The following is a 15050-nucleotide window of genomic DNA, read 5'->3' on the forward strand; positions in this document are numbered from 1 at the left end:
TAAAAAAATTAAGTCTAGAAAGTCAAGTTCTCAAAAGGTAGGAAATGTCAGAATTAAAGTTCCTGTGCAGCCTTAACTCAGCTCACTTCTGAGTCTGCATTATGATATAATCTTTAACTATATGACTACATATTATATTTTTTTCCCCACAGGACCGTTGCCTCAATCAGCGCACAGGATAGACAGTGTTCATCAAATGAGCAAGTATTCAATACTTCATTTTTCCTCATCATTCAACGTGTGGCCCCATGCCTTATTTACTGCACACCATTCACACCCTATGCTGAAGAGGAATAAGACACGCACTTTGCCTGTGAGTTTCACAGCTATTGAGACTCAGGAAACCTCAGTTGTATTCCATGCTTTAGAAGGGTGTGTAGGGTTACAGACCTTTTTGCCCGTCCCTTCTGTTCCTTTCTGCCCTGCTCCTATCAACTCCCAGCCTGTTGCTCTAATTCCTCTGCTCCTAATCTCCATGCATTTAAGTAGTGCTGCTTCTTCTTCTTCCTCCTCCTCCATATTGCCTGAATATATGCAGCAAGTGGAGCACTGAGAGCACAAGCAAAACACATTCTGTTCTCATTTAAGGGTCCTGGCATCATAGTAGCACCCAGCTGTCAGGACAAGGAATTGCAGGGAAAGGAGAGGTTACTCACCTTGTGCAGTAACTAGAGTTCTTTTAAAATATGTGTCTGTGGTTGTTCCACTTTAGGGACACGTGCCCCTGGGCCTCTGATTAGAGATTTTTAGTAGCAGTGCCCGTTCTGGTCACACACGCGCCCTGCACATCCTTGTGCCCTGTACCAAGTCTATATAGGGCTACAAGGGCAAACTGCCCTCAGTTCCTTCTCTACCGCAAAACCCACAGAGGCAGTTCTGAAGCAGGGGAGGAGGGTGGGTTGCAGAGCACCCACAGGGATACACATCTCAAAGAACTCCAGTTACTGCACAAGTTGAATCACTGCTCCTTGTTTGAGTAGTGTCCCTGTGGGTACTCCACTTTAGGTGACTTCTTAGCAGTAACCCTTTAAGGAGGTGGGAGTTTTGGAACAGAGTCTATCACTGAAGAAAGAACTGCATTGCCTACTGCATCTGATCTTGCAGCATAAATTAGGGCATAGTGGTCAGAAAATGTGTGCACAAAGGACCATGTTGCTGCCCTGCAGATTTCAGTAACTGGAACGTCTTTGAATATAGATACAGATATAGCAGTAGAGTATCCAGTCACTCTTAGGAGATATGTAACGTCAGTGAAACCATAGTAGGCAATAATATTCAGAGAGCTACTTAAAAAGACTGAGGGAGATAGGTTTAAAGGAGTGCTTATCTGCGGTAGAAACAACGTCTAGGGGTTTTCCTAAATGGTCTTGTCCTGTCCAAATAAAAGGTTAAGACCCTCTTAACATCTAGTATATGAAAAGCAGACATTTGTGAAAACTGATGTGGCTTTGGAAAAATAAACAAAAGGTGAATAGTTTGGCTGACTTAAATTTCAGAGTACACTCTAGCTAAGAACTTAGGATGAAGTCATAAAGACACTTTCTCCTTGGAGAACAAAGTAAAGGGAAGATCTGCCATTTAGAGCCCTTTAAGCAGAAGTGATTGTCCCCAAGAAGGCCATCTTCATAGACAGAAGTAGCAGTGAACACATAACTAATGGCTTAGACAGTTGTTCTGTGAGATAGTTAAGACCCAGGTTAAGATCCCAAAGCCACATAGGGGGTATACAATCTGCGGTAAAATCCTTCTAGGAATCTTGTTGTCATCAGATAAGAACCAAAAAAAAAAGGGTCAGAAAAAAAACGGGTCAGACCAAAGGTCCATCTAGCCCAGCATCCTGTTTTCCAACAGTGGCCAATGTCAGGAGCTCCAGAGGGAATGAACAGAACAGGTAATCATCAAGTGATCCATCCCCTGTTGCCCATTCCCAGCTTCTGGCAAACAGAGGTTAGGGACACCATCCTTGCCCATCCTGGCTAATAGCCATTAATGAACCTATCCTCAATGAATTTATCTAGTTCTTTTTTGAACCATGTTGTAGACTTGACTTTCACAACATCCTCTGGCAAAGAGTTCCAGGGGTTGACTGTGCATTGTGTGAAGAAATACTTCCTTTTGTTTGTTTTAAACCTGATGCCTACTAATTTCATTTGGTGGCCCCTAGTTCTTGTGTTATGAGAAGGAGTAAACAACACTTCCTTATTTACTTTCTCCACACTGGTCATGATTTTATAGATCTCTATTGTATCGCCCCTTAGTCGTCTATTTTCCATGATGAAAAGTCCCAATTTTATTAATCTCTCCTCATATGAAAGCAGTTCCATACCCCTAATCATTTTTGTTGCTCTTTTCTGAACCTTTTCCAATTCCAATACATCTTTTTTGAGATGGGGTGACCACATCTGCACACAGTATTCAAGATGTGGGCATACCATAGATTTATATAGAGGCAATATGATATTTTCTGTTACCTAGCTATATTATCTATCCCTTTCTAATGAGCAAACACCAAGAAATATTCTACTGGCACACAGAAAGCTGTTATTGCCACTAAAGAAACCCTAATAGAAATCATAGAAAAGCCTGCATTTTTCAATTCCAACAGGTAATCCAAGACTGAGGAAAGAGATGACTGGATCGGAGAAAGGGCGCCAGTTACACCAAAGGTTATATCGTCCTCAGAACATAAGAACGGCCATACTGGGTCAGACCAAAGGTCCATCCAGCCCAGTATCCTGTCCACCTACAGAGTCAATGTCAGATGCCCCAGAGGGAGTAAACTTTACAGGTAATGATCAAATGATCTCTCTCCTGCCATCCTTCTCTACCCTCTGACAAACAGAGGTTAGGGACACCATTCCTTATTTCATTTCTGAAGGTATGTTTACTAGATTCCTTTCTGTTATTTAACAGTATCTCTTGTACTTCTCATGAATATGTTGTGTCTATTCCAGAGAACCATTCAGAACTAAACTTGTAGTTATAGGACATTCAGATGGGGGTGAAGCATTTGATACACATCCTGAGAGAACAATCGAGATCTGATCGGAGCCGCCATGGAGGACAAGAGGTGAGTTTAATGAGGTAAGGTTTAATGTCAAGTTGGTGCAATCAATCTCACTTTGGCTTGGTCCTTTCTAATCTTGATAAAGACCTTAAAGAGCAATGGAGCTGGAGAATATGCATAGAAGAGATCCCTTGTCCATGTAATGAGGAAAGCATCTCCTAGAGATTAGGGATCAAGCCCACCTCAGGACCAAAACTTCCTGCAGTTTGTGTTGGTTGCTGTGGCAAAAAGGTCGATCTCTGGAAATCCCCAAGTTCTGAATATTTTGTTGAGGACTCAGGAATCCAACTCCCATTTATAGTTTAGGGAGAGATGTCTGCTCAGGTCATCTGCCATGGTGTTTTGTCCATCTAGGAGGTAAGAAGCTAAGATGACTATCTGATTAGCTATGCACCAGTTCCAAAGCTTTATCACTTCAGTGCAATGAGGTGAAAAGCGCTCCACCACCACGACAGATATAATACATGTACGCTATGTTATTTGTCATGATCTTGATGGACTTGTTTTTGAGTAGGAGAAAAAAGTGGAGGCAAGCATTTCTGACTGCACTTAATTCCAACAGTTTGATGTGCCAGTGCTGTTCCTCTTGTGACCATTTGCCTTGGACTGTGAGAGGACCTAAACATGCTCCCCATCCCAGGAGGGAAGCATCCTTTGTTAATATGACTGTATGGGGATTCTGTTAAAATGACTGTAGGATTCCTGCACAAACTTTAGATGGATTAATTCACCAGGTGAGTGACTGTAGGACCAGACTGGGTAAAATACCTGCTTGTTGAGACTATTTACTGGGTAGATAAACAATCCTGAGCCACCTCTGGAGACATTGAAGATACAACCTGGTGTTTTGTGTCACAAAAATGCAGCTCAGTCCTCAAGTTCCAGAAGCTGCAGACATGTCCTTGCTGGAACTTGAGGACTGAGCCGCACCTTTTGTATAAGGTTCTTCAGACAAATGAACCTGTCAAGAGGGAAATAAGTTCTGCCCATTATCAAATCCAGAAGCATTCCTATGAAGAAAATTTGTTGTATAGGGATCAAGATTGATTTCTCAAGAATTATCTGCAGGGCTAGACTTTGAAATAGTGAAGCTGTTGTTTGAACTGCCAACCATACTCCCAAAATGACTGCCCTTGAAGAGCCAGACGTCCAGGTACGGAAAGAGAGTTATTCCCAGACAACAGAGGCAGGTAGCTATGACCACCATGATTTCTGAGAATACCCTTGGGGCGGATGACAAGCCGAAAGGTAGGACCCAGTACTGATAACATTTGTGATTAAAATTGAAACAAAGAAATCTTTTGTGAGAAGGCTGAAGTCAGCATCTTTGAGGTTGAGGGTTGCAAACCAGTCTCCTAATTCCAGGGAGGATATTGTAGCTCATAGAGACACCATCTTGAATTTCAGATATCTGACATGCTTGTTCAGTTGTCTGAGAGCTAGCATCAGCATCCAACCCGTTTTCCCTGAATATCATAAAAAAAACTTGTATAGATATTTTTCCCCTGTAATGTAGTGGGACTGGCCATATGACTCTTAGATTTAGGAATGACGAGATCTCCTGTGTCAGCAATTGCTCATGAGAGGGGTCCTGTGAGAAGGTTTGGCACAAGCGGAACAGTGCGTAGTGTACATACCGTCATCCGCAACAGGTACAAGTACCAAGTTTGTCTGGGCCATGTGGGGGCTATCAAGATGACTTTGGCCTTGTTGGTTCTTATTTTGTATATAACCCTCGACGGTAAGGGGAACAGGGGAAACGTTTATAGCAGAGATGCATCCCGTTTGAGGAAGAAGGCATCGCCCAGTGATCGGAAACCCAACCCTGCTCTCAAGCAGAATTATGGGCATTTGTAATTCTGGGATCTTGTGAAGAGGTCTATGGATGGGTGACCCCAGTGTTTGAATATGTTCTGTAGGCCTTTGTTGTTTAGGTCCCACTTGTGGTTCTGAGAGAATTCTCTGCTCAGCATATCCACTGTAGTATTCAGACATCCTGGGAGATATGAGGCCGACATGTTGACATTGTGCCAGATATACCAGTTCCATAGTTTCATGGCTTTGGCACATAGGGAGTGTGATCTTGCTCCTCCCTGCCAGTTTATATAAAACATGCAGGTAATGTTGCCCATCATTACCCTTATGGTCTCATTCCTGATCAAGGGCAGGATGTACAAGCACACATCGTGAACCACACTCAGTTCCAGAATGTTTATATGTAAATATGTCTCGGAAGGAGACTGTCTGCCCTGAACTGTGTGGTGCTGTAGGTAAGCACCCCCTCACCCCCCAACCTATCAAGGATGCGTCTGATGTGACTATGATTGAAGGCTAAGTCTGTGTGAACGGGACTCCCAAACACACGTTGTGGGGTTGGATCCACCAGTGTAGAGTGCCTGACTTTGAGCGGCATGGTGAGGCGCTTGTTTAGGCTGTGTCTGTGTGGAATGTAGCTGGCGCTTAGCCAACCTTGGATGCAGAACATTTGAAGTCATGCATGTTGTACCACGAATGTGGTTGCTGCCATATGGCCAAATAGTTGGAGGCAGGTCCATGCTCATATGCATGCGCTGTTCAGTACAGTGGAGATCAGACTGACTATAGTGACAACTCTGTCCAGCGGTAGTGATGTTTTGGCCTCCAGAGCATCGAGATGGGCCCCAATGATGTTTAGTTTCTGCACCGGTATCAGTACTGATTTTTGTATGTTTAGCTGTAATCCCAGTTGCGAAAAAAGGGTGATTTTCTTGTAAGTAATGTCTAAGGTATCTGCCCAGGTGGATGCTTTTAGTAGGAAATGGTTCAAGTAGGTAATCATCAATCCCTGCTTGTGGACGTGTGCCACCAGTACGTCAAGAATTTTAGAAAACACCTGTGGTGCTGTCAAAGTCCAAAAGGTAGAGCTTTGTATTGATATGTTCTGTCCCCACAGTAAATCTGAGGAACCTCCTGTGAGTGGGATATATGGTGAAAATAGGCATCTTAGAGGTTGAGGGCCAAGAATCAGTCCCTCTGTTCCTGTGCTGGTGGTATTGTTGCTAATGTGACCATCCTGCACTGTTGGACCCTTACAAATTTGTTGAGTTTTCTGAGGTCTAGAATAGGTCTTCATCCTCCATTTTCTGGGTTAAGTAGTAGTAGGAATAAAAGCCTTTCCCTCTGTGTTAGGATGGTACCAGTTCCTTAGCGCCCAGACACAGAAGGTGGGTTACTTCTTGCTGTAAAAGTTGTTCATAAGAGGGGTCCCTGAAGTGGGATGGAGAGGGAGGGTGGTGAGGTGGGATGGAGGTTAATGGTATCAAATAGCCTGGGTAGATTATTTCTTGAACCCATTTGACTGTGGTGATGGATTTCCAAGCTGAATAGAAAGGGATCAAACGGTGTCCAAAAAGGGGATGGTCAATGATGGTGTCAGCACTGAGGAATGAGGGAGGTCTCTTGGGTTCTTGACCGAACCCTCAAACTTCTTGTTTTGCTGATGGCTGTTGAGATGCCAATGATTGAGCTGGAGGAGGTGAACACCTTGAAAGTCTCCGTCTGCTTGTGTGTGTCATACTGCCTCTGTTGTTGGACGTATGGGGCAGACCTTGTACACTGAGTGGGATAGTATTTACCCTGTTTTTTCTTGATGCAGGAGTGTATATCCCAAGAGAGCGAAGGGTCACCGAGAGTCCTTCAGTGTGTTGAAGGGACTCATCAGTCTTTGCTGCAAATAGCTTCTGGCCATCAAAGGAGAGGTCCTCCCATAGTGGATTGCACCTCCCTAGGGAAGCCAGACAGGTGAAGCCATGAAGCACTGTATGTAACTATGGCTGTGGAGCGTGCTGCTGTGTCTGCTGCATCTAAAGACACCTGTAAGGTGGTTCTAGCTTGGAGATAGCCCTCTGAGATGATGGCTTTAATTTCGTTCCTTATGTTCTCTGGTTTGTGGTCATTAAAGTCTGTCAATTTGAAATAATTAGTGTGGTGGTATTTCGCCCACAGTGCGGCATAAGTGGCAATACAAAATTGCAGAATGGCTGATGAATAGGCCTTCCCAAAAATCTCTAACCATTTCCACTCTTTGTCATATGGGGCGTATCTGGGTTGGTGTTCTCTGCCTTATTGATTGACGGCATCTCTTCTTCACTGTCTTGGCAGTGGGAGGCAGAGACGAAGAGGTCTCCTATGAAATCTTGACAGGATCCAGGATAGCCTCATTAATAGGGAGAGCTACCCTAGAGGGTCCCGCAGAGGCTAAAATGCCTACAAGCCTACGTGTCCTTTCCTGTACCTCTTCTGACTGGATATCTAGAGCTACAGCCACCTCCTCAACAAGTCTTCATGAGCTCTAAAATCATTATGAAGGGGAGAAGTAGATTCAATCACTACTGCCTCATCAAGTGACAATGAAGAAGAGGCCAAAGATTGTTGAGAAGTTCCCTCCTCCAATGCCTCTACAAGGGAATCCTAAGCATGCAGCTCTGCCTGCACTGTACAGAGCCTGGTACCAGAGGAAGGAAGATGGTGACCTTCCTGCAGATACTCCAGGTGTCTGGCTGAGGTAGAAGTGCAAGAAAGGAGCAGAGAGGTTTGGGAAGTCCTAAAGAGTAGAGGATGGTCACTGGTATGGAGGTTGGACCCAGTATTGCATAGGCCCCTTGCTCTAAGGACGCTGAGACCGTGGATGGTACCACTGCTGGCAGGTACCCCACTGGGGCTAGTGGGCAGGGGTCAGCAACGTGTCCATACATGGACACAAGTGTCCGTGGTAAAAATTTTGAGGTCCGTGGTAATTTTTCAAAAAACTGAATGACTGAATGACAACTCCCCCCACCCATGTCCATCACTAAGTATGGAAATTTTGTCAAATGTCCGTTGCACAACATGGTGGTGCTGACCTCTACTGGTGGCATGCTCAGGTCAAGACACAACAGATCCGACTTCTGAGTCCACTGCAAAGTCTGTTTCCTCCGACCACGGGGGGAGCTGAATGTGTCAGTACCAGGGACAGAGGTTCCAACCGTGGTGAAGAGGGCATCAGTGAAATCATTGCTGCCTTACCTCTGGGTGCAATCCTACAAAAAGGTGCTGCAAGAGTGGAAGTGGCTGGTACCAAGTAGTGCTCTGGGGCTGGGTCCAACCTCCATACCAGTGACCATCCTCTACTCTTTAGGGCTTCCCAAACCTCTCTGCTCCTTTCTTGCACTTCTACATCAGCCAGACACCTGGAGCATCTGCAGGAAAGTCACCATCTTCCTTCCTCTGGTACCAGGCCCATAGGAGTACATGGTTCCAATACTGTTACTATACAAGGCTCTTGAATCACAGGAGAAGTTGGTACCAAGTTAAGCAACTCTCTGGCTGCCTTGAAAGCCACAGGTGTCAATGTCACCGGAAAGGGCTCCTTGAGCCTGCAATAGTGAAAGGTATGCCAATTCTTCAGGGTTTGGTCCTAATAGACCCTTCCTGGGTTCCAGAGTCAGCAGTCCCTCCTGGCTCACAGACTGCTTGAAGGGGTGTGACTTTTTTGAGTGCCCCGAGGCCTTTTGAACACTCAGTGCCTTCTTTTTAGAAGGTCTTGGTACCAAGTTTTTAGCAGACTTATGCAGTCTGTTAGGCACCAGCGACAAAGTTCAGCCTGAGGACGCTGTCAGAACAGGAAGAGAACTCCTAACAGACTCAGAATTGCTTGGTACCCATTTGAAGCAGGAGGGTTCCGATGGCAGAAGAACCACAGACACCATGAGCAAGTACTTGAGTCTGGCAGCCCTGTCGTTTTTCAAGCAGGGTTGAACCCTCTACAAATGTGACATCTGTCACTAACATGCACCTCTCCCAGACACTTAAGGAGCTGTGGTGTGGGTCACTCACTGTCATAGATCGGTAACATGAATGACAGGCCTTGAATCCAGGAGAACAGGGTATCAGTCCGGTAACGAGCCCAGTACCCAACCGAGACACCAGTAACCCTACACTAAAAAGGTACTATACTTAACGTAATCCTATAACTAACTCTTCAGATATACTATAAGAGACTAAAAACTAATGCTACAGGTACTATTTACACTAAGGAATGGAAGATATGAACAAAGAAAGATGGCAGCTCCAACCACCACCGTCATTGGTACTAGGAAACAACTGAGTGGAGTCAGGGGCAGAGTGGTCCCCTTTATGGCTGCATGAAATGTCATGAAGCAAAAGAGAATGCTCACGATGCCCTGACAAGTACTGCTAAGGAAAAAATCTCCAACAACTGTGCACGAGATGCACACGCCCACCTACAGTAGAAAGGACGTGTAATCACTCAAAGAAGAACTCTGTTTTGCTCTTCTTATCCTCTTCCTTATCCCTGGAATGGGAAGCTCTCGTTATTGGCAGTGCGGTTGTTGGTATGTCAGTCAAGGAGAAAATTTTGGGAATCGCAGTTTTGGTACCGTCTTCCCCTTGGAAGCTATCAGTGACTGTGATCTCATTGACAACAGGGCATTGACAGATATGAAGGGTCCCCATACGGGGGATAGGGAAGTGTCTCTATACTCAGGTCTGAAGCCAGTTTTAAAGCTTGCTCCATCATTAATAGCCTATACTCAATATCCTTGTTTTTATGGGCTCATCCCTTTAAAAAAGAGTGGATTTTACACTTGCTGGGAACGTGAGAGTCTTCCAGGCAACAAGTTATTTATTGGAGGGAGGGATAGCTCAGTGGTTTGAGCATTGGCCTGCTAACCCTAGGGTTCTGAGTTCAATCTTTGAGGGGGCCATTTAGGGATCTGGGGCAAAAATTGGGGATTGGTCCTGCTTTGAGCAGGGGGTTGGACTAGATGATCTCCTGAGGTCCCTTTCAACCCTGATATTCTATGAGGGCAGCAACTATGCTGTAAGAAGCTTTGGGCCAGGTATGAAATCATTCTAAGTCAAGTCACAGTGCTAGTCACTAAAAGGGACTGCTTCTCGACAAGAGAAGTACCTGTTAAATCCTGATGAGGCCATCATCCCTGACAAGAAAAAGTTTTTCAAGCCCTCATTAGTGGAAAAAGAAAACCGAGAGAGAGAGAGAGAGAGTGTGTGTGTGTGTATGGTTTTTGTTGTTGTTGTTAGAAAAGGAAAGGGGAACACATGTTCCAATTATAAGGTACTAAACCTACTACTACTCGGAACTCACTACAAAGCTAAAACACTAATACAAGGGGGAAAACAGATACACAGTAAACAGGCATGCAGTAGACTCCATCTCTGGCCAAAGGCAGTTGAGAAGGAATTGAGGGCGATTTGCTCACATAGCCCTATAAAGTTTCAATCCAGAACATGAGGATGTGTAGGGCACATGTGCAGGCACTGCTACCAAAAATCTGCGATCAAAGGTGCACATGTGCTCCTCAGACGGAACACCCGTGAGGACACTAATCAAAGTAGTCACCCTGCTTGGCCCCTCAGAATGTTGGAAGAATTTTCCTGCCAGCCTCTAACAAACCTCTACAGAACACGTGCAAACTGCAATTTTTAGAGGCTTATAACTGAGCCTTATTTGGGTTGACTTTCAGAGAGACCGTAAAAACCTCTTGGGTCTCAGGCCGACCTACTGAAAGTGGCTAAAAAGGTTACCTAGGTCACAACAATAGAATATGCAAAGTGAGTGGGCCTCTTTCCACAAGTTACAACCCTATTTTGCTAAGAGTGCAATCTTCTAATTTAAAAATAAAATCTACAAGTATTTGAAACAAGATTTATAAGGAATTTCCTTTACCTTGCCAAACCACCATAATCCAATCCTTCTTCACCTCTGAATATAACATATAATCGCCTCCTTAAGTCATAGGGTTTTAAAGCCATGATCTATGAAACAATTTTAAACACAAATTTAAAAAAATACAAAGGCTAATTTAATTTACTTTCAACCTATTAAACAAACTGATTGTTTCACATTCAGACTTATTATTATTAATTATATGCATTATGGAAACATCTAAGGACCCAGTTGGGGATCACGACATTTTACCTTAAACAGAGGTACAAATATTCATTTAATAGCTTTGTTAAATGATTTTAGTTTACAAATTTTGTATTGAACAGGGAAAGTATTGAACAAATTATTTCAATATATTAGGCAACTCCTCTTTAATGGGTAAGTATAATTTTGGCCCAAACTAATTGATATTTTTCCTGATGCCTCTGAAGTGGTATTTTTGGTGGGATGAGAGGAAGCAGTTTTAGACTGGGAATATTTTTTAACACAGAAGACAGCATATTCATCTGTGAAGTATAGAATGCTATAGGTTAAGAATTGTAAATCCTAGTTAATGGTTTAATCTTTGAAGGGGAGAAGTTTAATGGTTTAATCTTTGAAGTAGTAGTTATGGTAGAACAATAGATTTTTAAAATCAAGGTTTTCCCTATTAACGATTGCATAGTCATATAAACTAGAGCAGCATATTGTAACACTGTCATACTTCAATGTACGTATTTAATACAGCAGATATCATAGCCTTACTTGTTGGAAGGAATCCTCAAACAGTGTCTGTCTGGATACATTAATCTTTACATGGCTCGGCAATGCATTTGACTGTAAGCATAAAAACAACAACATATAAGTGGTAGCACACACTAAATGAACACTGTAATGAGGTCTACAAATCCCATATAGTAAAGACGGGGTTAAGCAGCTGTGCTGATCCTAGGTGGCCCCAATCCCTGCTACATTCACAAAGCATGCATGGATTGGAGGAGTCACTCAAAAGGAGACAAGACCAACTCATTAGGCATGCAAGCAGCAGAAGTGAACTGACCTATACTCAGAGCTCCTGGGAAGGAGCACTGTAGGAGCTCCTTCTGCCCGGGGCCAGGCTGCAGTCACTTTCCCAAACCCACAGAGAAGAGACTCAAGACACTCAGAAGGTCTGACATATCTTTGATTTCAATTATTTAATGTCTTTATTTTCTCCTTTGGGGAAGAGGGGACTGGTAGGAAATGATCCAGGGAGGTAGCAAACAGCACTTTAATGCGGAGGATGTAGCCGCCTATCACTGGGCCCTGGATCAGAACCTGGTGGAAAGAGTGGTCTTCTGTTTCCCCCACCAGCTGCTAGAGAATACAGAAGGCAGAAAGCCTACTCCTGAGATAGGAAATCTAGCCGAGAGAGTGCCTTGAAGACAGAAGGATCAGACTCCGACATCTCTGTTCAGGAGAGGCCTAGACCCCCTCATCTAACCACCAGAGCCATCCGTTGCTGAACTCTTTATATATCCCAAAAGAGGTGGACATAAATGCATGACCTGGCCAGAGGGCCAAGTTATGTGAGGGTTGAAGCAACTGTCAACAAAGGGTGCCAGGAAAAATGAGCAGGCTATGCCCAAACCCAGCCACAAGGGGGCGTCTAAGTCAGTGAAACCCCAGCACAAACACAAATTCAAATTTTCAAAGATAGATTTAATTACTACTACAGTACCTGACACAAGTAACGGAAATGAGCAAGTTTCCACCTAAAGCTACGTTCATAAGCAATTTGTGGGCCTTTATTTCTGTAAAACAATATATTTGAAGTTTTAAATAAATACAACATATAACGAACAGTAAAATCAGCTCCCAGTATTTTAACCACTAGACCAAGTTTGTGCATTTCAATAAAAAAACCAATTCGAGCTCACAAGAAATGGCCACATAAAAAGACTAACATATACTCCAGTTTTATTTTCTGGTGTTGGTTCAAAATCTCCCAGCCAACTTTCAAATGTAACCTAATTTTTGTAACCTGTTAACTCCTTGAATTAATGAAAGACCACCTACAATGTCATCAGAAGTCAGTCTTAACTCTTTATGTAAATTGCTGTTCAGAGCACTATCAACATGTGGGCGTCTATATTCACTGACCTATAAAAAAGTATTCATTGATCTGTAAATTGTTTTGAAACACTGGGTATCAAGAGTTACTTTGTTTAGCTACCAATATATTTGATATAGCAATATTTTAAGCTAAAAGAATACTTTATTACCAGTGTTTGAATATTCTTTATTTTCTTCAAACTTTGTATTAATAATTATGATCTAGCGAATATTCAAATTTTACTGCTCTTCCTCAATCTATTTCTACTGCATTTATAGACATGGTATAAGAGCACTTGACAATAATTATATCAAATGAACAAAGAAGGGCTGTCAAACAATTAAAAAAATTAATCGCAATTAATTGTGAAATTAAAAAAATAGACACGATTAATTACAGTGTTAATTTAATCACTGTTAAACAATAGATACCATTTATTTAAATCTTTTTTGGATGTTTGTCTACATTCTCAAATATATTGATTTCAGTTACAACACAGAATACAAGGTGTACAGTGCTCAGTTTATATTATTTTTTATTACAAATATCTGCACTGTAAAAAAGATAAACAAAAGATATAGTATTTTTCATTTCACCTCATACAAGTACTGTATTGCAATCACTTTATCGTGAAAGTGTAATTTACAAATGTAGACTTCAGACAGCATGGTCCATATCTCGGCCCTCTCAGATTTTGAAAGGCACTTCAGATTCTTAAACCTTGGGTTGAGTGCTGTACCTATCTTTAGAAATCTCCTATTGGTACCTTCTTGGCATTTTGTCAAATATGCAGTGAAAGTGTCCTTAAATCGAACAACATATGCTGGGTCATCATCCAAGACTGCTATAACATGACATATATGGCAGAATGCAGGTAAAATACAGCAGGAGACATACAATTCTCCCCCAAGGAGTTCAGTCACAAATTTAATTAATGCATTATTTTTGTAAGGAGCATCATCAGCATGAAAGCATGTCCTCTGGAATGGTGGTCGAAGCATGAAGGGGCTTACGAATGGTTAGCATACCTGGCACATAAATACCTTGCAACATCGGCTACATCAGTGCCATGCGAATACCTGTTCTCACTTTCAAGCGACAGTGTAAATAAGAAGCGAGCAGCATTATCTCCCATAAATGTAAAGAAACTTGTTTGTCTGAGCAATTGGCTGAAAAAAATAGGACTGAGTGGACTTGTAGGTTCTAAAGTTTCACATTGTTTTATTTTTGAGTACAGTTACGTAAAAAAAAAAATTCTACATTTGTAAGTTGCACCCACATGATAAAGAGATTGTACTACAGTACTTGTACGAGGAGAATTGAAAAATACAATTTCTGTTTATATTTTTACAGTGTAAATATTTGTAATAAAAATAATATAAAGTGAGCACTGTACACTTTGTTTTCTGTGTTGTAACTGAAATAAATATCTTTGAAAAAGTAGACAAACATCCAAAATATTTATGAATTTAAATTGATATTTTATTAAACAGTGCAATTAAAACAATTAATTGTGACAAATTTTTTTAATCTAGTTCATTTGTTTTTGCTTGAGTTAACTGTGATTAATTGAGAGCCCTAGAACAAAGTTATATCACTGAACGTTTCAATGAGAAAGGTAAGGTTGGTAGTTACATCTCCAAAATAGAAAATACTTACAAGGCAGCAACTTGTTCTGCACTTAATGTTGAGATCCCAGATAAAATATTAACCATTCATTAATATGTGGAATACTATTCACTATTAAACAGTGAATAATCAACATCTTTTAAAAAAACAAACTATTAGCTGCACACTTACACAGAGGATTTTCCAGTACGAGGATCATTGAAGGTTGTTGTCCTTGTGTTATGATCAACAAAATATCTGACACCTTCTCTAGTGTACCTGATTTCCCAGCCCTCAGGAAGTGGGTCCTCATTTTGTAAACTGTAAAACAATTGAAAACAGTACACTTTTTTCACATGAAGAAACGTACAACAATGTTTAAGCATGATCATTTGATCTGCACACATCAATATAGACATTATATACACCAACCCTTGAGTTCGGGGGTCTTCCCACTGTGTTGTCTTGGTGTTGTGATTCACAAAGTACACCCTATCATTTGAATCCACTCTCCTTTCTGAAAAGAACAAAAATTATTAAAGAACAAATTTCAATTACAGTCACATTACTAAATT

General features: G+C 42.0%; 1 protein-coding gene and 1 long non-coding RNA gene across 4 annotated transcripts in view; one reads left to right on the forward strand and one right to left on the reverse strand.

Annotated features, from left to right (window-relative positions):
* Positions 1-15050, reverse strand: part of WWP1 (WW domain containing E3 ubiquitin protein ligase 1) — a 180594-nt gene that overhangs the window by 42957 nt on the left and 122587 nt on the right. For all 3 annotated transcript variants that reach the window (XM_073330654.2, XM_073330653.2, XM_073330655.2), the window contains 5 exons: positions 14908-14992; positions 14668-14796; positions 12493-12565; positions 11538-11609; positions 10794-10882 (listed from right to left, as the gene is read on the reverse strand). In XM_073330654.2, the coding sequence (XP_073186755.1) occupies positions 10794-10882; positions 11538-11609; positions 12493-12565; positions 14668-14796; positions 14908-14992 (448 nt within the window). The remainder of the gene's footprint in view (positions 1-10793; positions 10883-11537; positions 11610-12492; positions 12566-14667; positions 14797-14907; positions 14993-15050) is intronic.
* LOC140906547 (uncharacterized) lies at positions 175-3231 on the forward strand. Its single transcript, XR_012157146.1, has 3 exons — positions 175-313; positions 2606-2788; positions 2955-3231. It is a non-coding gene; the product is annotated as an uncharacterized LOC140906547 (long non-coding RNA).

This window comes from Lepidochelys kempii, chromosome 2 (assembly GCF_965140285.1).
Source record: "Lepidochelys kempii isolate rLepKem1 chromosome 2, rLepKem1.hap1, whole genome shotgun sequence".
NCBI classification, from domain to species: Eukaryota; Metazoa; Chordata; order Testudines; family Cheloniidae; genus Lepidochelys; species Lepidochelys kempii.